The sequence below is a fragment of the Pipistrellus hanaki genome, assembly GCF_964339955.1.
Source record: "Pipistrellus hanaki genome assembly, chromosome: 2".
NCBI classification, from domain to species: domain Eukaryota; kingdom Metazoa; phylum Chordata; class Mammalia; order Chiroptera; family Vespertilionidae; genus Pipistrellus; species Pipistrellus hanaki.
In genome coordinates this window covers 163,439,701-163,465,147 of record NC_140504.1, presented here as the reverse complement: position 1 = coordinate 163,465,147, position 25,447 = coordinate 163,439,701, and the positions used below count along the sequence as shown (strand labels likewise).

The window sequence follows — 25,447 nt, the reverse complement described above, 5'->3', positions numbered from 1 at the left end:
ATATGTCAGTTACACATTCAGTACAATTAAAAGTAATTCAATTTATTCACAGTTTTCAGTTCTCTTGTTTCAAAAATACCTTTTAACAAATGGTTTGTTCAAACCAAAATCCAAACAAAGTTATCTTTATTTTTTAAATATTTATTGTATATACAGTTATTTCCCCTTTTTCATTCTATTTTTGTTTTTGTATCTTTTCTTCTTTTACTTGATTGATCTTGCCAAATGTCTACCGGTTTTGCTCTTTTTTTTTTTCCTCTTTTTTTTTCCATTTTTTTAAATTAAGGTATTATTTGTGTGCATGTCTTACAGAAGATCTGATCTTAAATCCTTCAAGAGCTAATGAGTAACTGGGTGGTACCAGACCTCAAAATTATTGAATGTGTTATAAAATTGAGAGCAAATCTTCCTAGAATATTTCTTAGATGCAAATATAAGAGAAAGCACCTTAAATCTGGTTGAATATATTTTTACCTATTATTTAAGTGATAGAAATGCATATACAAAGCAATGTGTTTATTTTAAAATGTTGTGAACCACTTTATTTTTAGTATGGTGTTATTCAAGAAAGAATTTCAGGCAGCTCTTATCTCTGCTAATAATAGAAACCTTCTTCACCTCTTCACAGGAACAGTATTTTTGCTTAAGTGGTGTCTTATGTTTAACAGTGTTTGCCTCTGATGCATTTTACTGTATTTCTTTTGGTGATGCCTTTGTTTTTAAAATATTAATAATTATTTGCCCGTAGAGTTTTAAAACAACGTTTTGTATAGTTAAAAATAATGATCAGGTCTTGCTATAAGTTGACTTATCCTGATATCATTTTATTGAAATACTTTTTCTCATAATCGTTTTTCTCCATACTATTAATAACACCATGAGAAATATGTTCTCATTTTACATCTCTGCATTTCTTTCTTTCTTTCTTTCTTTCTTTCTTTCTTTCTTTCTTTCTTTCTTTCTTTCTTTCTTTCTTTTGAGGGATTATGAATTTTTTTTATTAAATTATTATCTGTGTACATATTTTACCATTACCTCCCTCCCCCCCGGTCCCATACATACCCTCCCTCCCCAGAGTTTTGTGTCCATTGGTTGTACTTATATGCATGTATACAAGTCCTTCAGTTGATCTCTTATCTCCCCCAGATCTCCCTCCCCTCCCCGCTGTAATTTGACAGTCTGCTTGTTGCTTTACTCTGCATCTCTGCATTTCTAACTTTCAAATGAATTATAAGATAGTTATCTAGCTATCCATAATTGAAATTAGTGCAATTTTATTTATTTTATTTTTTAAATATATTTTATTGATTTTTTTACAGAGAGGAAGGGAGTGAGATAGAGAGCTAGAAACGTTGATGAGAGAGAAACATCGACCAGCTGCCTCTTGCACACCCCCTACCGGGGATGTGCCTGCAACCAATGTACATGCCCTTGACCGGAATCGAACCTGGGACCTTTCAGTCCGCAGACCGACGCTCTACCACTAAGCCAAACCGGCTTCAGCAAAATTAGTGCAATTTTAAATATACCATACAATTTTTCTAGTTTCCTACTTTATTTGATAAATACCTTATTAATTAATTTTATTTTCTTTCTTAATATGTTTGAGTATAACTTGATATTGTATGGTATTCTATAATTGACTTCAGTTCCCAGACTCAGTTAATGAAATAATAGCATATATATTAAGCATTTACTGTGTTTAGTCATATGGATTTTAAACATACATTTCCACAAGTGATAAAAATGATATTACAAAAGATGATTTACTAGTTGAAAACAGTGGGAACTAATCATCACAGAATTTACTTAAGTTATTCTTGCCTGACATTTTTCTGAGTCAATTATGATATGGTTACTCCACCTTTTACTCAGGTGTACACCAGGTCCCTTTAGTGCTCTACTAGTTCACAGTTAGATAGTATGACAGTTATATGCTATGAACTTGATTTCAGCAAGAAATTAGGCTTGTATTATAGTAGCTTTGTGGATAGGATGAAGAAATATGCTCTGAATGGCTTATTCCTGCTGAACAACTGGTCCCAAAGAAGTTAGGTGCCATCTTGAAAGGAATCTCAGTCATTGACTGTATTTAAAAAGTATAGAAAATTTCCCATTATGGTGCATACATTTTTTCCTAGTGTAATTGACTTTCATACCTGGCTATGACTTCTAACTTGTATGAAATTAACATTAATCATGAACATTTAGAAAATCTGGAGAAAAGTATTTAGACTGAGGCATACATAGCAAGGCTGATGGAAGAAAGTATAAGAGACATATGGGAATACCTCTAGAGAAAAAGTTAATTGCAGGCTTAATTCCCCCTTCTCCAGTGGAAAGATGACTTCAGGTTTAAATACGGTTTCTCACAACATCTACTAAGATAAATGTGATTTTTTTTTTTTTTTTTACTTCTGTTATCAAACACTAGTAAATAGTAGTGTTGTGAAAATGACTGGGAGGTTATAAAGAGACATGTTAATACTTCAAGGGACTACATTACCAGTACTTCTTTATTTTTTTTATCAGTATAAAATTTGTAGGGAAAGAGACCTCCAGCTTCCCTTATGAGTCTCTTCTAACTCAGTGCACCCCTGGTGAAGGGCTTAGAAGTTGTATGAATGGCCAAAACCGGTTTGGCTCAGTGGATAGAGTGTCAGCCTGTGGACTGAAAGGTCCCGGGTTCGATTCTGTCAAGGGCACGTACTTGGTTGCAAGCACACCCCCAGTAGGGGGTGTGCAAGAGGCAGTTGATCGATGATTCTCTCATCAATGTTTCTAACTCTCTATCCCTCTCTGTAAAAAAATCAATAAAATATATTAAAAAAAAAACACACACAAAAAAAAACATAACCAAAAAACAAAAAAAAAACCAAAAAGCTTCTCAAAAAAAAAAAAAAAGGTTACTGGAGTACATTTTATTCATGCATATGGGTTTTAGTCCCTACAACCTGGTCTGCCCTGTGTGATGAAAGGTCCAGGAAGCAGTAACTGGATATTTTAAGGACTCCTGATAAAGATGTATTTGATTCTACCATATTGATATGCTGTGTTTACATTTCCAAATTCTTCTAAAAAGCTAAGTAAAATTGGTGTTAGATTACTACCTATTGAGTCCTATGAATGTGAAAGTCATTTTGATCCCAAGACATTGATAATCATACAAAGTAGTTACTATACAGTTCCAGAAGGGGAGGAGAGACTGAATGGGACAGAAGAATGTTTTAAGAGGTAAAGGCAGAATATTTTCCAAAACTAAACAAATCAAGCCACAGATTCTGAAGGTCTATGAATTCCAAGCAGAATAAACATGAGAAACCCATTTCTAGGTACATAATTGGAAAACTGCTGAAAACCAGTTCTGTTTGCTTGAGGCTTTCCGATACTGGAGTGGACTGCATCGTTCTCTGCAGAGATGGGAGAAATTGTTAAAAGAAAATCTTACCGTAGCCAGAGGATTAAAGATATATATTAGCTTCAAAGGAATAGCAATAAACTGACTTTCTGAATAAGAACAGTGAAAGTGAGGGAATAATGTTATCTTTATTTTTATTTTATTTTTTTGTTAATCCTCGCTTGAGGATATTTTTCCATTGATTTTTAGGGTGAGTGGAAGAGAGAGGGAAAGATAGAAACATCTATGTGAGAGAAACACATCAATTGGTTGCCTCCTGCATGAACTCCAACCAGGGCCCCTGGCCAGGGAGGAGCCTACAGTCAAGGTATGTGCCCTTGATCAAATTCGAACTTGGGACTGTTTGGTCCCCTGGCCGATGCTCTATCCATTGAACTAAACTGGCTAGGGCTGTAATGGTTTCTTTAGAGGTGAAATAATTGAACTGCCAATCTATAATTTTGTATCTAACAAAAATGTACTTTAAAAATGGAGGCAACCCCTATGTTCATAGCAGCACAATCTACAATAGCCAGAATTTGGAAACAGCCTAAGTGTCCGTCAGCAGATGATTGGATCCAAAAACTTTGGTACATCTACACAATGGAATACTATGCGGCCATAAAAAATAAGGAATTCTCATCATTTGCAGCAAACTGGATGGAACTAGAGAACATCATGCTGAGTGAAATAAGCCAATCAATGAAAGAGAAACACCACATGACCTCACTCATTTGTGGATAACAAAGAGCATTATAAACTGATGAACCAAAAGATAGATATAGAGACAGTAAATCAACAAGTAGACTGTCAAATTACAGCGGGGAGGGGAGGAAGATCTGGGGGAGATAATAGATCAACCGAAGGACTTTTATACATGCATATAAGTATAACCAATGGACACAAAACTCTGGGGAGGGAGGGGATGTGTGGGAGGGAGGGTGGGGGGCAAAAAAAAAAAAAATCAATAAAATATATTAAAAAAAAAAAAAAAAAAAAAAAGAAAGTTAGTAATATCATGCTTAAAAATATTTGAAAATATTTACTTATTTGTTATCTTCCAACCACATAATTAATTCATTATACCTAATTTTAAATGATTATTGGACTTACAATAATTTTTATTAACAATAAATTTCTTAGATTTAAAAAAAAAAAAAAAATGGAGGCAAAATACATTTTCAGGTAAGCATCCTATTTAATAAAGAGGGAGTATGATAATTGACTATCACTCCATCACAAAGATGGCTGCACCCCAGCTGAGGCCAAATTCCCATAAGGAGCCTTAACAAGCAATCAGCAGGGACCTGGGGCTACAACCTCCCCCACCCCCGTGGGGCTTGACAGGGACCTCAGGCCATGTCCCCCACCCAGCAGGGCTTGACAGGAGACCTCAAGGTGCAGTTCCCTTCCTAGTGCTGGGCTATGGGACCTCAGGCTGCTTCCCCCACCCTGGCACCAGGCTGGGGACCTCAGACCACAACCCCCACCTGGCAGGGCTTGACAGGGGACCTCAGGCCATGCCCCCCACCTATCTATCTAAAGCCTAAGTGACCAAACGACCGAATGACTGGAATGACCAGTCGCTATGACACACACTGACCACCAGGGGGTAGATGCTCAATACAGGAGCTGCCCCCTGGTGGTCAGTGCACTCCCACAGTGGAAGTACTGCTCAGCTGACAGACCTGTCCTGGCAGCCCATCAGCCCAGCAGCAGCCATTCTCTCAGTAGTCCTGCAGGTCCAATCTTTAGAGAATGGGCCAGGCAGTGATGGTCCAGTGCCACTGGCATGATCCCTACAGTGCCACCAGCCTCCTGGAACTCAGCCTTGGGCACCATGGCTGCTTCCTGTCCCTAGATGCTTCGCAAGGAAGAAAGGATATAAAAGTGGCCTTCAGGTGGCTCCCGACAACTAGTGCGGACATCAGTGGGACAGATCCAGATCCCAGGTTGGCAAGGGCATTCCACCACATGCCTGGAGGGCCAATAGTGTCCCAGCCCCCGTACCCCCTTATAACCCTACCTGTGCATGAATTTGTGCAGTGGACCTCTAATACCAAATAATGATCTTATGAGATTTAAAATATATATAGCCCTGGCTGGAGAGACTCAGCTAGTTGGGACATCATCTTGTACATCAAAAGGTGGTCGGTTCAATTCCCAGTCAGGTCATATACCCAGTTTGCAAGTTCTTTCCCACCCACGTCAGGGTGCATGAGGGAGGCAGCCTATTGATGCTTCTCTCTCACATTGATCCAACAACAACAACAAAAAGAAAATAATAAAGTACTTATATATGTAGAAATAAAATACAACAGAAAAAGTGGGAGAGAAAAGATTAAAGAGTGATAACATCCTTATAATGTTTAGGAAATTATAAAAATATTAATTTATATTAGATTTTAATAAGTCTGTGATGCATGTTGTAATCTCTAGGGAAACTAAAATGAAAACCTAAAGGCCGTACAGATAGGAAACTTCCTCATTTTGTTTTAGAGTCATTTCACAGTTCTTTAGAAGTTATATGGAATGTAAAGTGATATTCAGTATATATATTTATTTATTTATTTATTTTTTAAAAATATATTTTATTGATTTTATACAGAGAGGAAGGGAGAGAGATAGAGAGTTAGAAACATCGATGAGAGAGAGTCATCGATCAGCTGCCTCTTGCACACCCCCTACTGGGGATATGCCCGCAACCAAGGTACATGCCCTTGACCGGAATCGAACCCAGGACCCTTCAGTCCCCAAGCCGACGCTCTATCCATTGAGCCAAACCGGTCCCGGCTCAGTATATATATTTAATAAGGGATAATTAATGAGGATGAAAAAGGAGATGTTTAAAGACAGGAAAAGAAAGAAGTTTGAGGACCGACACAAAGCATGTAGAATAAGATAAACACAAAAAGAAAATAGACACATAAGGACCAGAGTTGGAAAGAGATCAGAGGGGCATAGTTTAAGATGCTTTGGGAGTGTTTCTGGCAGATTCTGCTGTTCATCTGGAGTGAGGATATCTGGGAACATTTTTTTTTTTTCCAAATCTTTTATCTTTGGTATCAATGCTAATGCTTTCACTAGCAGTTTTAAATAATGACTTCTATACTGGAAAACTTTTTCTGACTCCATGTAAATGATTCATCTTATATGATTGACTTAGATTGAAAGAAATTCTTTAAAGTTAGCCTATTACAGATGGACTCCATCTCTTCACTATACCCTAATTTCCCAACTCAAGTGCTAGAGGTACAAGGATAAATATGCAAGTATGCATTCCCAATATGTTATATTCAAGAGAGCCTGGTTATTGGGAGGTAAAGTGGTGTGACTTTTGAGCTTGGGCTTTGGAGGCAAATATGTCATCTTGCCAGTCATTGCTCAATAGTTCCTAGTTTCCTCATCTGTGGGAAGCAGCCCATTGTCTTCTCTAGCAGAGAGGTTTGGACAAGGAACCCGGAAGGCTGGTCACCCTTGAGCTATGGCAAAGGTCAGGGCTGTACACCCACTGTTTAGTCCAGACAATACTAGCTGAAGCAACTTTCCCACCAGACAGTCATGTAAATCCTTACTGATAAGATAGTCTGCCTGTTACTGGAAATTGACTGCCTAAGGACTATAGGTGTGTCCCAAATTGAATAAAAGGATGGTGAGGCTGGTGCCCAGGTTGAGTCCTTCTTGAGCTGGGCTCCCTGCTTGGTCCCCAATATTTTCAAATTATTTCTTGTCTCATCTCTTCCATTTGTGTGTGGCCCCTCTTTCAGAGCTCGAACTCTGAACCACACAGGATTTGGGTTCTCACACTCATCTGTGAACTAGGGTGTAATATTTACCTCCTAGAATTCTGGTAGAATTTATTTAATTGGTACCTCATTGTAAGGAATAAAGTCTTGCTTCCTGTTTAGAGAAATTTAAAATTGAAAGGACTTCTAGGAAAAGGAAATTTGGAGAACAGCCATTAGACTGAGTTTTATTTGGTCATGGGTGAAGAAGAAAGGAGTCTGTGTTATTTTGACACATGTATGTGTCAGCAAGGAGGGCCTTGTCAGGTGTTAGTCAGCCTTACTCATTTAGATCAAAGAGCCTTCACTTGGGAATCAGGTGAGTCATCTGACCCACACAAGTTCTGACCCTACCATCACCAGTCTCCTGCCAGAAGAACACAAGGCGATTATGGAGTTGACTGAGAATTGATAAATGTATCTCCCCTCAGGACCTAAAACTTATCTAGGCTCATTCCTCACTTCACTCAATTCTGCTTACTAACTTTTCCCTTCTCCTACTCCGTAAACCAGTATTAAGGTCTCAGATTAAGATTGTTCCAATCATAACAGGAGGCTTTCAACTAGGGTAGTTAAAAATTCCACTGTAACTGAAGAGCAGTGTTTCTAGCATTTCAACACGGAATTCTGAGTCCGTTCCTCCCAACCTCAAATCTGTATTACATATGGTGTTTAGATTCCATAGTACTTATAATATGTGTTATTTTAGATGTTTTGTTGGAAAATCATAGGATACTGTATCATTTTAGTCATCAAGAAACTAAGCTTTAGATCAGACAGCCTTGGATTTAAATACTGATTTTTATCCTTTACTAGTCATTTTTAATTTCTGTAAGCCTCAGTTTCTTCATCTATAAAATTTCCTCTCAGAGTTGTTTTAGGGTTAAAATGAAAATGTATACAAAATATTTAGCATGTTTGTGTACACATAGACATACGCCTGCTAGTTGTTCTTCCTAGATTTGTAGGAAAGAATTGTTAACTATCCTTAAATAACCCCTACTACAAATAACAAGACCCTGGAGCTTGTTACTGAAGTGTGTGCATGCCTCTGAAAAAGATCTGGATTACAGAATAAATCTTTAACTATTGAAGGATGATGCCCATCTCTGTGGTCTCTCCTATGTTTTCAGTTGGAGAGCCTCCTGAGGGATTTAGTGTACATTTTTGTAACCTAAATTTTAAGTCATATTATCTCAAATATACCCTGAAGTTTTTAAGACACTTCTTCCAGCTATGTTTGTTAATAAGGTGATAGACTTGATTTTACTTACATATGCTAATAATTTCCTGGTAGCATAGCACTATGAATGCCATATCCCAATGAGATAACTTTTCAACTGCCAACAAATTTGCTTACAAACAAATTTTGTACCTAGGTCAAGGTCTTTTGTATAGGCAAAAGAAATACCACATGTAATGACTAGTCTTGTGGAGCATATGAAAGTGAACAGATTTGTGTGTATGTACATGTCGACTGAAGCTTTCTCTTTCCTGACACAGTTCATATTATTATACAGTATGTCTGTAACTTTGATAGCAGAAGGACATTTTGTTAACTCTTTGAGCTTAGAAGATAAACCTATTATAATTCAGTCCTAAAGTAATCAATACTTTATTTTTAATTGTTTATTTTCTTTATTTTATTACTAGTGACCCAGTGCACAGATTTGTGTACATTGAAAGGAAATTAATTAGAAGGTGGTCAGCGGTGCCGGACTCTAGGGCCAGACATGCCCTGGAGCCAACTTCCCGCGGTCCCTCCCTGGCTGGTTGCACTTGGAGTGGTGCCATTCCTTGGCCTGGGGATGAGGCCGAAACAGGCTCCCCAACAGCCCCTGAAGGGTCCTGGAGTGCTAGAGGGCACTCTGCAAAGTTGCTGTTGTACAGAGTGTGGAATGCAAATGTAAATGTGCAGTAAACCAGATTCAGGGACAACAGTGCCCAGCAAAAACATAGCCCACTGCCAAAGGTGGAATCTTGGCCCCTCAAGGAATTGGACTCACTCATTTCTGGTTCCAGGGTGCATCACCTGAGAACCGCCGCTGCCAAGTCATTGCAGCTTGGCAGCTCCTGCATTGAACGGCTGTCCCCTGGTGGTCAGTGTGCGTCATAGCTACTGGTCAGACAGTATATTAGATTTAGCATATTAGCCTTTTATATATATAGATAGATATACACTAGAGACCTGGTGCATGTATTCGTGCACTGGTGGGGTCCTTCAGCCTGGCCTGTGCCCTCTCGCAGTCCGGGAACCCTCAGGGGATGTCGGATAGCCGGTTTTGGCCCAATCCCCACAGGCCTGATCCAGACAGGAGGGAGCCCGATCCTGTTTGTTGAGCGTCTGTCTCCTGGTGGTCAGTGCAAGTCATGGTGACTGGTTGACTGGTCATAGGAATAGAAGTGTTCTTTATGTATGTAGAACTACATAATACAGCTATATGAAGTCCTGCTTCTTGCGCATCAAGATAATGTGTCAGAGCTGGAAAGCATCCAGAAAAATGGCAACTAAAATCATCCAGAGGCTAGAGTTGCTTAAAAGACTTATACCTGTCAGTGTGGAATGATCCTGGGGGATGTAACTAGAAAAATCTTAAGAGTCGGAAGGAGAGTTAGGCTTGATCTATTACCACCTGTTACTTAATACAGGAATTTATCTTATTGTAATCCTGACAAATGGCTGAGCTTCTAGCTTCTGTTTAAATATTGGATGGTGCTTGCTGCTGGGTTTAAATCCCAGCCCTGCCACTTCATAGCTGAATGATTTGAGCAAGTTCTTAACCTCTCTGTGCTCCATTTTCCTGGCTGGAACCTGATCTCAGCCCTCTACCTTCTAGTATTGAGAGATGAATGGAGAATCAAGTAAATGCTGGTGTTACAATCCTATGAAAAACTATACTGAATTTACATTAGAAAGGACATTTTCAGCATCAGCTGAAGTGGTGGAAAAGGAGGTGAGTAGAGGCTTCATAGGACAGATGACTCTTGAGTTTCTATTATTCCCAGTTCTGCCTCTAGAACAATATAAATCAATTTCATTCTTTCTTTGATATGACAGTTCTTTACCTTATCAAATGTGAAACTCTAAAAAGGCATAGATTAAGTGGGAATATTCCCCCAATCCATAAAAGTCCATAGGTTTAGAGTGTTGTTTATAATTTGTCTATAATTTAGGAGAAACAGATGAACCACTAATGGTGATAAGTTTGTAGAACTCTTTAAGCCAAGAAATTGTATAATTTATTTTCATTAGTGCATGGATGGTTCAGCAAAATGGGAAATTTTAAGAAGTAAGTTCAAGCCTTTTACGACTTAAAGTATTGTAATTGTGTGTTATTTAGATTTAGCTGTGAATGACAGGAATTTTCAAAATAAAATTGGCTTAAATAAAATAGTATTTTATAATCTTGTAGTAGTCTGAGCAGGTCATTCAGACTGTTGTCATGCTTGATGGTGTCAGAAGCATGGCCTTCTTTTTCCTGTTGTTCCCACATTTTTAATCTTGTCTTCTAGGTCTAAGATGGTGGCTATGGAATTCTAGGCTTCAGAATGGAGGAAGGATGAAGAAGCTGTTAGGGTCATTTCTGCTTTCAAAGTCACATGGCCACATCTAGTTACAAGAGATGCTTTGATGCAGTCTTTACTCTGGATAACCGTGAGGTGTGCTCAGGTGTGATTTGGAATTCTCATGTCTTGAAAAGAAGGATGGAATAGATAATGGGACAGCTAGCAGTCTAACAGAAATGCTTTGTTCACTACTTAATCCCAGGTGCCTAATAGTGCTTATCATAGTAGGCATTCATGCAATAGTTGTTTCGTGGGTGTATGTTCCTTAGTGCTCCTGTCAGAATAGATATCAATCTGAATATTAACTTACATACATGATATATTATGGAAAAATTAGTCCATCTTGGTGTATCTTTTAAGATAATTAAAAAAATATTATTGTTAAAAGTATTATAGATGTTGTCCCCTCCCATTGTCCCATTGACTCCCTCCTCCTAACTCCTCCCCAGGCCATCACCACACTATTGTTTGTGTCCACGGGCTATGCATATAAGTTTTTTGGTTATTCTCTTCTTGCTCTCCCCTACTCCACCCTTCCCTCTGAGATTTATTAGTTTGTTGCATGCTTCCATGCCTCTGGATCGATTTTGTTTGTCAGGTTATTTTGTTCATTAGATCCCACATATGAGTGAGATTATATGTTATTTGTCTTTTTCTGATTGGTTTATTTTGCTTAGCACAATAATTTCCAGTCCCTCCATGTTATCTCAAAGGGTATATCCTAAGAAGCCTGAAATACCAGTTAGACTATGCACCCTGATGTTCATACAAGAGATGTTAGGATACAGTCTTTACTTATAATATAAACAAGTTTCATTATTTACAGTAGCTAAATTTTGGGAATAGCCAGCCTAAGTGGCCATGAGGATAGATGAAGGGATAAAAAAACCTGTGGTACATTTACACCATGGAATACTATCCTATATAATAAAAGGCTAATATGCAAATAGACCTAACTGTGAAACGACTAGTCACTATATGTGCACTGATCACCAGGGGACAGATACTCAACACAGGAGCTGCCCCTTGGTGGTCAGTGCACTTCCACAGGGAGAACACTGCTCAGTCAGAAGCCAGGCTCATGGCTGGCAAGCGCAGCAGCAGTGGTGGGAGTATCTCCCACTTCCACAGCATTCGTATATCCTCCAACGGCTCCTAGACTGCTGAGGCTCCCCCCAACCCCAAGTGCATGAAATTTGTGCATTGGGCCTCTAGTGCAGCTATAAAAAAGAAGGATGCATTTTGGTGTTTTTTAATGTTCGTTCTGATCTGTGTGCTTCCTTCACAAATAAGGTATCACTGACAGTCTTCAGCCAGATATAACACCATACAAAACTTATTTTAGCTTCTGTATTGCTTATGTTCCCCTCACCAAACACACACACACAGTAAACCTCTCTTTTAATGTCTTTGATCAACACAGTCCAAGTGCTCAGTAAAATGTTTTTAGATTGAATAAATAAATGGGAATAAAACTTTGATAAATGAAAGCTTTTTATTTAATATCCTAGAAAAGTTAATGGCTGTAATACACATAGAAGAAAGTCTTAGTTTTATTACGTCTATATTACAAGATTTTTAGGAATATTCGTTGGGTGTCAGGTGGAATATGATTATGAGATGAGACAACTATATGGATTTAATTATATCTATGTACTAAGTCACTTAAGTTATAAAGCAATAGAGGCTAGTATAGTTCAGCAAAATGAGGTAATAGTCTTAATCCACTTGATATTTGACATTAGATATCCAGTTAGCTGAAACCGGTTTGGCTCAATGGATAGAGCGTCGGCTTGGGGACGATTCCGGTCAAGGGCATGTACCTTGGTTGCGGGCATATCCCCAGTAGGGGGTGTGCAAGAGGCAGCTGATCGATGACTCTCTCTCATCGATGTTTCTAACTCTCTATCTCTCTCCCTTCCTCTCTGTACAAAATCAATTAAAAAAAATAAAAAATAGAAAATAGATATCCAGTTAGCTTATCAGTGTACTTAACTGTTTCTTTTACATGGTGTCATGGGGAAAAATTTCTTTAGGTATGAAGGTAAGTGAATCACTTATTTCCTCAAGTGCCATACACAAAGTAATACCTTAATATATTTTTTTTAATTTTAGTGTTTTTTTTTTTTTTAGGTATAATTGATAAAATAATAAGATATTTAAAATGTACATTATGATTAGTTGATATATGTATACATCGTGAAAGGATCCTTCCAACTAGTTAATTAACACACCCATCACCTCACATATTTATATACATATTTTTGTGAGAACATTTTAGTTCCCTCTTAGCAAATTTTAATTATATAATACAGTGTTATCAATTGTATTCACCATGTTTTACATTAGATCTACAGATCTTATTTATCTTATAGCTGACAGTTTTTGTGTTTTTACCAAATTTTCCCTATTTCCCCACCCCAGATCCCTTGGCAACCACTTTTGACTCTTTAAGTTCAACTTTTTTTTTTAGATTCCACATATAAGTGATAACATGTGGTATTTGTCTGTTTCTGGCTTATCTCACTTAGTATAATGCCCTCAAGGTCCATTCATATTGTTGCAAACAGGATTTCCTTCTTTTTTATGACTAAATAATTATCCATTGTATATGTACATACCTCATCATTTTTATTCATTTATTCCTGATGGACAGAACACTTGGATAGTACCCATATTTTGGGCATTGTGAATAATGCTGCAATGAATATGGGAGTGCACATTTTTTTTTTTTTTTTTTTTTAATATATCCTGTTTTCGTTTCTTTTCAATAGCCACCCAGAAGTAGGATTGTTGGATCATATGTTAGTTACATCTGTTTTTAATTTTTTAGGAACTTCCGTTCTATTTTTTTCACAGTGGCTCTACCAGTTTACACCCCCACCAATAGTGTATGGGGCTTCCCTTTTTACCACATCCTTTAAATGTCTTTTTGATGATAGCTATTTGAACAGATCTGAGATAATATCACTGTGGTTTTTAGTTGCATTTCCATAATGGTTAGTGATGTTGAGCACCTTTTCTGTATATGTTGACCATTTGTATGTCTTCTAAGGAAAAATGTTTATTCAGTTTCTTTGCTCATTTTTAATGGAATTTGTATTTTTTGCTATTGACCTGTGTGAATTTGTAGCCCCTTATCAGATATGTGATTTGCAGACACTTTCTCACATTCGTTAGGTGGGTTGTCTTTTTATTGTATGGTTCATTTGCTGTGTGGTTCTGTAATTTATTCCCACTTGTTTATTTTTGCTTTTGTTGCCTTTGCTTTTGTTATCAAATTAAAAAAACAACAACACAAAACATTGCTAAGACTAATGTCAAGAAGTTTATCCCCTCTATTTTCTTCTAGTCCTTTTAGAGTTTTGGGTCTTAAATTTAAGTTTTTAATCTATTTTGAGTTGGTTTTTGTGTAATGTGTTTGATGAGGTTTTAATTCTTTTGTGTGTAGCTGTCCAGTTTTCACAGCACAATGTGTTGAAAAGACTGTCCTTTCCCTACGGTATTGTTTTTACTCCTTTGTCATAAATTAAATACTATATATGCATGGGTTTACTTCTGGGGTTTCTATTTCATTGATTTATGTGGCTATTTTTATGCAGTACCAAACTGTTTTGATTACTATATTTATAATATTGTTTGAAATCAGGAAGTAAAATTCTTCCAATCTTGTTCTTCTTTCTCAAGATTGCTTTGACTATTCAGGGTCTTTTGTGGTTCCATACAAATTTTAGGCTTTTTCCCCCCTTCTATTTTTGTGAAAAATGCCACTGATAAGGATTGCATTAAATCTGCAGGTTCCATTGGGTATTTTCACAATATTAATCTTTCCATTTATTTGTTGTTTTCATTTTTTACCAATGTTTTGTAACTTTCAATGTATAGCTCTTTCTTCTCCTTGATTAAATTTATTCTTAAGTATTTTATTTTTGATGCAGTTGTGAATGGGATATTTTTCCTAATTTCTCCTTCTGATAGTTTATTATTAGCATCTAGAAATGCAACTGTAAATTGATTTTGTGTCCTGCAACTTTATCAAATTTGTTGACAAAGTACTAAGTCTTTAGTATTTTATTATTTTTTGAGTGCAGTCATTCACTTTTTGGTTTTCTCGTTTTTCGGTTTAAGCACATGGCCTTAAAAAACAAAACACCTATACATTTGGTTGTTAAGAGTCCTTGGTCTTACTTCTTTGATCTGGAAAGACCACATATATTCTCAAGTAAACAGTAATTTTAATTATCAAATAGGAATGGAATAATTAAACTCTTCTTCCCTGTTGTACAGATGAGGAGATTGAAGCACTGGTTACTTTTACTGATGCTATCAAGATTTGAGGAGACAGCTATTTGTTAAGCCACCCAGGCAAATATTTGCATATTATAAAGTTTCCAAAGGTTAAGAATAAACAACCCAGGCAACCTCAAACCATCTATAAATATAAAAGCCTAAGTGACCACCTGACCGTCTGACCAGTAGCCATGACGTGCAGTGAACACTAGGGGGCAGATGCTTCTATCGGTAGCTATGACATGCACTGACCACCAGGGGGAAGATGCTCAACACAGGAGCTGCTGAGCTGCAGTGATTTGGCAACTGCAGTTCTTGGATGATGCACCTGGAACCAGAGAGGAGGGAGCCTGATTCTGGGGTGCGTCACTCAAGAACTGCCCTCTTCCAATCCGGGACCCCTCGGGGGATGTTGGAGAGCCGGTTTTGGCCCTATCCCCACAGGTCAGGCCCAGGGACCCTGCTGGTGCACAAATCCATGCACTGGGCCTCTAGTTTTGGTTATCTTAGTTGAATAGAGTAGAAAGTCCCTGAAATTGACATGTCTAGTAGAAGGAATGAAAGTGAAAAAGGAGAACATCTGTTCTTTGCAGTACATGATATAAAATGGTATACTATATGACTGTATGATCAGCAGGTTTTTTTCTTTATTTTTAGTTGGAGAACATCAGTTGACAGGTCATAAAGTGGCAGTTAAAATCCTAAATAGACAGAAGATTCGCAGTTTAGATGTTGTTGGAAAAATAAAGCGGGAAATTCAAAATCTAAAACTTTTTCGTCATCCTCATATTATCAAACTGTAAGTACTTTTTAAACTAAGTATTTTTGTACCCAATTAAACAAAAGAGAAACTGTCTTGAGATACTATGAATTTATAAATAGTTGTCTTTAATCTTTTATAAAAGCACTTCATATTTATATTGAGCAAGTATTAATTTATTTAAGCTCTATTATTTTTTTTTGTTTTTTTGCATACTTTGGTTTAGAATTAAAAATTATTGTTTCAAAATTGGTAATGTTTTCAAGAATTGAGTGTAGCCTTGTAAATTGACTCATTTCTAGTATTCATTTTGAAATTCTTTTTAGGACTTTGGTATTTCTAGATTCATTGTGTAATTTTTACTAATCAATTTTCATGAATGTATCTGGGTATTTTCTTTTTGGAAAAGGTAGAAAGTAACTGTTAAAGGATATCCACCCATATATTATTTGCAAAACAACAATACTATTTTAATTATTGATAGTAAAGCTCTTCGGGGAAGCACATGAATTTTTTTGGGGGGGCATAAGACACATTACAAACTTAAAAAATAATCATATATTACAGATTAATAAATAAGCTAATTAATTACATTGAAAGATAAATAATTGAAAAATTAACTAGACCCATCTTAAAATCTCTCTGACACTACATGCATTTAGTCTTTACTATCACGAGCTATATTCAGTGATGGGGGCTCATTCAGTGCATCTCACCAACAGTATGAGCATGCTGCTGACTGTTCAGAGAAGGCTTTTCTTGGGTTTGGAGTGCCATTGGGTAACTTGTGTTGACTCAGTTCCCAACCACTACCATGGAAACTTCAGTTCAACAGTAAGCTTCAGTGTTATTTGATCTTCACTTGGCGCTCACTCGATCATAAATATAAACAAGAAATGAGGCCCCTGAAATTGCATGACAGTACTTGATTATAAGGTTATCCTCCAGGACCTATATTCTAGGTGATCCAGAATGTGTATATACAGGATTTTAAAGATTATCCTAAGAATTAAAATACAACCTGTGAGCCCAGTGACTCAGCTCTCCCACTATTAGTTTTCTTAACTTTAAAATAGGATACCTCATGGTGTTATTTGAGGATTAAATGGTATAATGCTTAGTGTTTAATGTGCACTGGCCCAAAGCAGGAGTTGGCAACCTATGAGCTGATTCCAGTTCTCTTTCATGATTCTGAGTGGTTTTCAGCTAACTGAAGTAGTTCATTTGTACTTTTGACTCTATGTTAATAATGACTTTATTCTAGTTACTGATATCTCTTCGTTCTTCCTTGCTGAGTAGCTACTTTCTATTAGAGGAAAGAGCTAGGAAGCCAGACTAAAAGTATCACTTGCCAAAGTGAGAGTGGAGAAAGGAGAGCAATCTCTGTATTTGTCTTATTTCTTGACCGTGTGACTTAGAATGCCAACAGCCCTGAAAGATCCCCAGGAAATTTTGCCTTTTTAGGGTATGAGTGCTAGTTTCTGTCCTAAAATCAGATTTTGTTAGTAAGCAGTTGCAATGGTCACGAGGATTTATTTTTGCTGGCATATCTTCCAGTGTTTTCTTATCTCAGTTTCTGTAATTATTTATAAGTATTTAATATTGGTTTGACTATCTTATTCTAATTTAGAGTTATTTAATTGTTTGGTATTTTGTTTGTTGCAGGAGTTATAGATTGTTCTCAGAATTGGCAGAGTTGAATTTGAAATTTAAAGCTTCTGGCTTCTTGCCTTGAGCTTATTAATCCATTCAGCTATATTGCCTCTTAATTATGGATATGAATTAAAAAAGAAAAAAAGCACACTCATATATTCTTGCTACAGAACATGTTATTGAGTTAACCTCTAATAATGTTAGTGATGTAAACAAGGAGAGAGACCTGATCCTTTTAGTAGTTTTGTTTGTTTTGTGTAGTTTTGGACTAGCTGCCAAGAATAGTTTCCTTGTTACCGAAGGGGCCTCTAGAATTAGGAAGAAAATTTGAAAACTAAATGCCAAGAATAAAGTTTCTCCATTAACTCAATTGGGGGTAAGGGGAATAATCACTTGGAGAAAATTCAGAGGAGTAAACAGGATTGAAAGGAAACTTCAAACATTTCCATGAACTAGAATTTGTTGGATTAATTTTTGTCCGTGTTTTTCTTTCCTCCATAGTTGTTAGAGAAACTTTAACTGATTGAAAGATCAATACTTTCTAATTTAGTAGAGATGCTTTTGCCTGTCTGCTTCTTTTAGTCTTTATTTTATTCAACTTATGGTAGGTACTCAGTAAACTTTAAGTGTGGCCATTAGTCTGGCACACAGTAAGTGCTCAATAATGATAGCTGTGGTTTCTGTTGCTCTAGATTGGCCTTTGATGTGGAAAGTGACTGCTGTAGAGTTAGAGGTTTCATAAAATAGTTAAATCCAAAAGTATCTATTAAAGATCTTGTGATATAGTTGGATGAATTAGCAGTTAAATTTGTTAGAATTATATGCCTTCTTTTCTTTTATGCCCCAAAGATTTACAGAACAGTGATTGAGAATTCTGTTAATAAATCAGATTAGCCACAGTGTTTCCCAAACTTTTGACATATGTGTACCCCTTCTATAATTTTTGTAACGCTGAGTACCCCTGTACTCATGAGAACATAGAATTAGGCACAGCTGAGCACTGTGCAGTGCATATCCCCACCAAACTCCGGTGCAACGCGTACCCCCACCAAACTCTTCCTGTACCCCTGGGGGTACGCTTACCACACTTTGGGAAACACTGGCCTACAGCAAAGTGATATAGTAGATGCTTCTGCTCTGTATTATTTGTTTTATTCAACTAGAGTTTGGTGCTTGCTAGGATGACTTTCATAAGTTGGCTTTTACTGCTATAGGATGGCTTCTAGAATTCTTGGTGAAATTTCCTTTCCATAGCTCATTTGAAATAGTCTCAACATCATTCCTCAGGCATACTAGTTTATTTTATATAAAGTGGGATACTTTGTAATTTTTTTATCCCAAAGATGAAATATTTATTGTAAAAACCTGTCATTTTTAATACTATAGCTTTAATATTTTACTTTTTCCAAGTGTTTATATATGATGTGACCTTTCTTAAAATGTATAGTATGTAGTTAGATCATCAACTTCCAGGCCATTTCCCCTTCCTCTTTAACAGGGAATAGTAACCAGAACCACTTTAATAAAAGGTGCTCCATTTGGGTGGACTAATTACTAGAAGGTTTCCCTGCTACCGCCACATCCTGTGTCAAGGTGTCCTGCTTAAAGGGTGGCATCTGAGCCTCTTTGCAGCTCCTGCTTATGCTTTCCACTGGGGGGCCTTTAAGCCTTGCAAAAACTATACCACTATACTTAGTAGCCTTAAATAGTAACTCATTGTAAATTAGATGTTGCTCATGATTAACCAGATTATAGATAATCCTTCACAAACAAAGCAAACCTCTTTAAAAAGTAGAACAATTGTTTCTTTATATTAAATGTGTTAAATGTACCATCAGTTAAAACGTCAATGTTATATTTTACTTGCTTTCACTTTTGTAAAATTGTGTGGGTGGTGGGTATTGGGAATTGTAGTTTTCAGGAAAAAATTTTATTTTGTCAAATAGAGCTAAGGTTTTTTACTATTTTTTAAAATGTGCTCAGCTTTGAGTGCCAATAAATAAATAATAAAGTTTCATGCACAAATGCATACATCTATTTAAATTTTATTACGGAAAAATTTTAAAGTATAAGAAGGAAAGTGTTGAAGCCTCATGTATCTCTTATTCAGCTTCAGCAGTTGTTAGTGTAATGTTTTATCTGCTTCTTCCCACTTCTCCCATCCTAAATTATTTTGAGCAAATCCCAAATATTATGTTTTTAACCTTCAGTTTCTTTAGTATTTATTTACTCTGGGACATAAAGCCTTTTTTACTTTTATAACTTAAACACAATTTATTATAATACCTAAAAAGCTAATATCAACAACCATTCAGCTAGTGTTCAGACTTTATTGATTGTTTCATAAATGACTTTTAAAGTTGGTTTGTTTGAATCAGAATCAAAAGAAGTGTATACCAGGGTAATTAGTCAATATGTCTCTTGAGTTATTTTTAATCTATAGCTTTATCTTTCTCTTTTAATGTTGAATAAAGGGTCATTTGTCCATTTTCTGGATTTTGTTGATTTTATCCCTATGGTGTCATTTAACCTTTCCAAGAATATTTTTTGCTTATGATACCTGATTTCTATAGACTATAAATATATTTTTGTTTAAGTGGAAAAATTAATGCTTAACTCAGTTGTTGCAGATGAAAGGATTTTAAATATTTTGTAAACATGAAAGGGAGGACCTGGAAGAAAGTCCATAGGCCTTGAAAGTTAGTTGAATTTTGTTAAGCTCTATGTTTATAGTTCTTTGATTATTTTGATAACATTGTAAATCTGTTGCCATCTTAAAATATTATAAAACATTGGAATATAAAATTGTAGCAAGAATAGATGTACAGGTTGATTTTTGGTTAAAGTAATAATTTTTATTAACTTCTTTTTTTTTTTTTAATTTACAAAAAGATACCAGGTAATCAGCACTCCAACAGATTTTTTTATGGTAATGGAATATGTGTCCGGTGGTGAATTATTTGACTACATCTGTAAACATGGACGGGTGAGTAACACTATGCAGTGCAATAAATTCCTAAGTTAAAAAAGAGGGCAATAGTGGGAAATAGCAAACCACAAAGATATTTTTTAAAGTTGGGTTACTTTTGTAATAATGCTCAACTAAACATAGAGACTATTAGACATATCTTCTTTCTTAAAAAGTACACCTTTTGAAATATGGATTTTAGGAAATAAGTACCATTTAATTGCCAACATGATGCCTATGCTTTTCAAAATGAAAAATCTCTTCCATACATCATGTTGAAGCGTCAGTTATTTTCTACCTTAGCACTTTCACATAAGTTCAGTTTAGATTGTTTTACTTGCTGATTCCCCATAACTTGTGCAGATTGAGTAATATTACTTGAAAATGAAATATTACTGCATAGCTTGAAAATGAAATATTACTCCATAGTAGCAAAGAAAAACCTGTTGATTGACATGTTGAGAGTTAATGCAAGTTTTTGGTTTCTGTGTCTGATTTGTTGAATATTCCAACAGAACCTAATGAGCTTAACTCAGTTATATTTAGGCTAAGTATGAAACTGAAACTCTTGCTGTGTAGATGTCCCAGATATTTCTAGTGCAGCTTCTTTAACATTGATAGGTTGAAGAAATGGAAGCCAGGCGGCTCTTTCAGCAGATCCTGTCTGCGGTGGATTACTGTCATAGGCATATGGTTGTGCACCGAGACCTGAAACCAGAGAATGTGCTGTTGGATGCACACATGAATGCCAAGATAGCTGATTTTGGTATGTGACTCCAGGGTTGTTCAGAAATGTCAGTAACAATTCTTAAAGACCTAGGAACTTTCAATTTCAACATTGTAAAGCCCTGTGCTATGAAAAGGGATTATTTGTACAGCCTCCACAGTAGCTTGTTTGGTCTGTTTATTTAAACATGCTTTTAAAAAAATGCAGAAAAAAACACAACCTCATAGACACAGACAACAATATGGTGATTACCAGAAGGAAAGAAGAGTGGGGGGAAGTAGAAGAGGGTAAAGAGGGGAGAAATGGTGAAAGAAAGACTTGGGGTGGTGAACACACCATACAATATACAGATGATTTATAGAATTGTATACCTGAAACCTATATAATTTTATTAACCATTGTCACCCCCAATAAATTCAATATGTAAAAATAAATAAAAATTTAAAAATGCAGCAGACACTTTAAAAAAATTTATTTATTTTACTAAAAACCTTTTTTTACTTTATTGATTAATGTATTACATATGTGTCCTTATTCCCCCATTGCCCCTCACCACCCCACTCATGCACTCACCCTCCTGATTTCTGTGCAGCAGATACTTTTAGAGACGTTAGAAGGGTAGGATCAAGGTGAAACATTCAATCTGCATTTCATCCTAAGGAACCTGAAGTATTTTTATGTGTGTGTGTGGGTAGCGGGGGGGGGGGGGGGGGGGGGCGGGTGTGTGTGTGTCACAAGCTCCTTTGAAAATAGTGACACTTTGATGAGTACACTTACCTGGAGGCACATGGAAGTTTGCATGCAGTTCCGGAGCTTTATAGTCCTATGAATCAAGGAGGGCGGTGCCAGTGGGCCTCCGTAACATCTACCACTTGACAAAACAAGAGGAGTTTTTGTCAGGAGCAAGGAAAAGCTAAAGTGCAGGATGTTTTGGGAAAAGGGTTAGGAAGTAAGAGATTATAGAAAGAGAGATGGAAGGGTGCCAGAGGTCAGCACTGCTTGTTTTAAAAATGTTGTCAGTAGCTTGTCTTTAATCTAAAACCCAGGAAACTAGTCTCCTTATTTCCCTTCCTTCTCTAAATCACAAAATTCATTTAGTACTATAGTTCAACTAGATGTTTGGTTCAATTGATTATTTTTTTTCTATTTTTAATTGAAAATTTTCCAGATTGAAAACTTTTGGAACATTAATCTTTATTCAACTGAGATGGTCTGATTTCTACCTAGAGATTAAAAAAAAAAAAAAAAAAAAGGCTTTTGAAAGCATAGTCTCTATTTTATTCTTTCAACTGTAGAAGTGGGTAAATAATATGATGGTAATTTTATGTTTGGAAAAGTCCATACAGTTTTAGAATAACCTTATATTTATAAAGTGAATCAATATTTTTATTTACAAAAGGAATTTTATTCCAATCATATGTGTGATGTTTTAGCTTTTTTGTAATAGTGTAACAGCACTCTGAAATGGTCTCCATAACAAATGCTTTCCACTCCTTTTTATAATAATTAAAAAAAAAAAAAAAGATGTATGGGCATTAAAGACTTGACATTTTCCTCATGCACCTATCTCTACTTTTAGAAATATCTAGCACCAGGTAAACATTACTCTTACTTTCAGGATTATCTAATATGATGTCAGATGGTGAATTTCTGCGAACTAGTTGTGGATCTCCAAATTATGCAGCACCTGAAGTAATCTCAGGCAGGTAATGATATATCAGCGAAGAATAAGCTTTTTATAATCTTTTGTTTATTCTGATAACGTTTAATTATAGTACATTCTCTTCACAAGATTAGATTTTTAACACAGTAGAAACAAATTGTCCCTTTAATTTTTTCATTGTTGAAGATAGAACAGTTATACTAAGCAATATTTTAAACATTAAATTTTGATATGAATATCTTTAAAGAGGTTTTCCATTAAAAATGACTGAAATAAATGTTGATTTCTTTTTTTCATTTTAGAAAAGTGCAAATAGAGTAAGCATTTGCTAAATTTAAGCTAGTGTATTATTTACTTATCAGACATGATCCTTTAATGATATTTTACATATCCTTTTTTAAAAGTATATAGAGTATTTTATATTTTATTTTTGGAAGAATGAGGTTTTGGGTGGGCAGTATGCAATTTTATGAATTCAAGTGCACAAGTGGAGATTTTGTAATTACATAATTTTCTCATTGGTACATTTTTAAATGTTTATATAGATTGCAGTTGTAAACTTAAGTCTTCTACAGAGACCATCTGATTGTAAGAGTTAACAGAATTCTATGAGAGAAAAACTAGAAAAGGTATATTACAAAGATAGTAGGTATAGGATTTTGGACAGTACAGCCAACAGTGATAATGATAGATAGCAATTTTTATTGAAACCAATTATCCTCACCCAAGGATATTTTTCCATTGATTTTTTAGAGAGAGTGGAATAGAGAGGAAAAAGAGAAGTATCGATGTGAGAGAAACACATTGATTGGTTGCCTCCTGCACCTGCCTTGACCAGGGCCTGGGCCAGGGAGGAGCCAATCAAGGTATGTGCCCTTGACCAGAATCAAACCCGGTACCCTTTGGTCTGCAAGCTGACATTCTACCCAGATAGGGCAGATTATATTCCTTTTTAAATTGGAATTGTAGAGATTTACTTTGTTACCTCAGACCCAGGTTTGAGTTTGGTAATGTGCTAGCAGGGGAATTTTAATACTATATACAGGTGAGAGGGAAAATCTTCTAGGTATAGTTTTTCTGGAGCAAAGCTAATCTTAGTCCCATAAGCTGGCAAGTGGTTAGAAAGAAAGACATTGGGTACTCAAGATAATGTGATGCAGGACAAATACTGTCAGAGACATTGCCACAGAACTAGTTAGGCACTTTACTGTGTCACATATTCTTTAAAATAGGTGTGCCAGGAATGAGATTCTGTTACATACACATTTTCTTTCTTGTAATAGATTCATGGTAAAAAGATTTAGCCTATACATTATACAGTTTTGTGGGTTTTTTTTCTCCCCAAGTTTATAGTCATCTTCTTTGTTGTTTCTATTAAAAAGGAAAACATAGAAAGTTTTATATTTTTTAATGAGTCGATTAATAAGTTCAGTGAAATAAGTTTGTGCCAAAAAAAAAAAATACTATTTTCTTTTGGGAAACTTGAATAGTAATTGGTTAGACTAATTAATTATTTTCCATGGGTGGTGAGTGTTGAAGAGTGGCCAAGGACTTCAGTAAAGACCTTGAAAGCAATATTTACCGAGTCCATATTATGTGTAGGGCTATAGAGGCAGGGTACCTATAGGTGAGAAAGCGACACTTATACTTCAGGTTTGTGTTGTCATCTCTTTTCTTAGATTGTATGCAGGTCCTGAGGTTGACATCTGGAGCTGTGGTGTTATTCTGTATGCTCTTCTCTGTGGCACCCTTCCATTTGATGATGAGCATGTGCCTACATTATTTAAGAAGATCCGAGGGGGTGTTTTTTATATCCCAGAATACCTCAAACGTTCTGTCGCCACACTCCTGATGCATATGCTGCAGGTTGATCCCCTGAAACGAGCAACTATCAAAGACATAAGGTGAATCTATTTTTGCTATTGTTATGTATATATTCTAGTATTGTAGAACACTCGTACTAATAATTGAATGCCTTCTTTATCCTGAGCTCTATAACACTTCATATAAATTTTACTTCCCTTAATTCACAAATCTGATCATGGCACTCATCTTTTAAATATTTGGGATTGTTTCCCAAGCTTTTTAGCTTAGATAGCATAGTAAGGCTCTACTCACTTCTTCTAAAGTCTCATTTCCTGCACTCACTATTACACTTCTTGTACCAGGGCTTTAGCCACGTTGAAAGTCCACTTGTCCCGCAAATATATTTTATGCTTTCATGTCTTTGTTTATATGACCCCTTCTGTCTCTGATGTCTTTTCTGCCTTTTTTGACCTGATAGATTTTTGTTTATCCTTTAAAATGTTGCTCACATATCACCTCCCTTGAAACCACTGCTGATTTCTCCAGGCAATGTCAGTGCTTCCACTTCTGTGCTTTCTTCATTTTATTTTGTTCATGCTTTTATTCTTTCTCATTTTTTTTAAAAAAAATTACTTTATTGATTTTTTACAGAGAGGAAGAGAGATGGATAGAGAGTTAGAAACATCGATGAGAGAGAGACATCGATCAGCTGCCTCTTGCACACCCCCTACTGGGGATGTGTCCACACCCAACGTACATGCCCTTGACCAGAATTGAACCCGGGACCTTTCAGTCTGCAAGCTGACGCTCTATCCACTGCGCCAAACTGGT

General features: G+C 36.2%; 1 protein-coding gene across 2 annotated transcripts in view; it reads left to right on the top strand.

The window, feature by feature from the left end:
* The window catches only part of PRKAA2 (protein kinase AMP-activated catalytic subunit alpha 2), a 52,942-nt gene that overhangs the window by 9,265 nt on the left and 18,230 nt on the right, over positions 1-25,447 (top strand). For both annotated transcript variants that reach the window (XR_014793986.1, XM_084872570.1), the window contains exons 2-6: positions 15,697-15,838; positions 20,345-20,438; positions 21,042-21,186; positions 22,766-22,853; positions 24,490-24,714. Coding sequence is in view for 1 of the 2 variants with exons in the window: in XM_084872570.1 (XP_084728696.1) it covers positions 15,697-15,838; positions 20,345-20,438; positions 21,042-21,186; positions 22,766-22,853; positions 24,490-24,714 (694 nt within the window). In the remaining variant the exon portion in view is untranslated. The remainder of the gene's footprint in view (positions 1-15,696; positions 15,839-20,344; positions 20,439-21,041; positions 21,187-22,765; positions 22,854-24,489; positions 24,715-25,447) is intronic.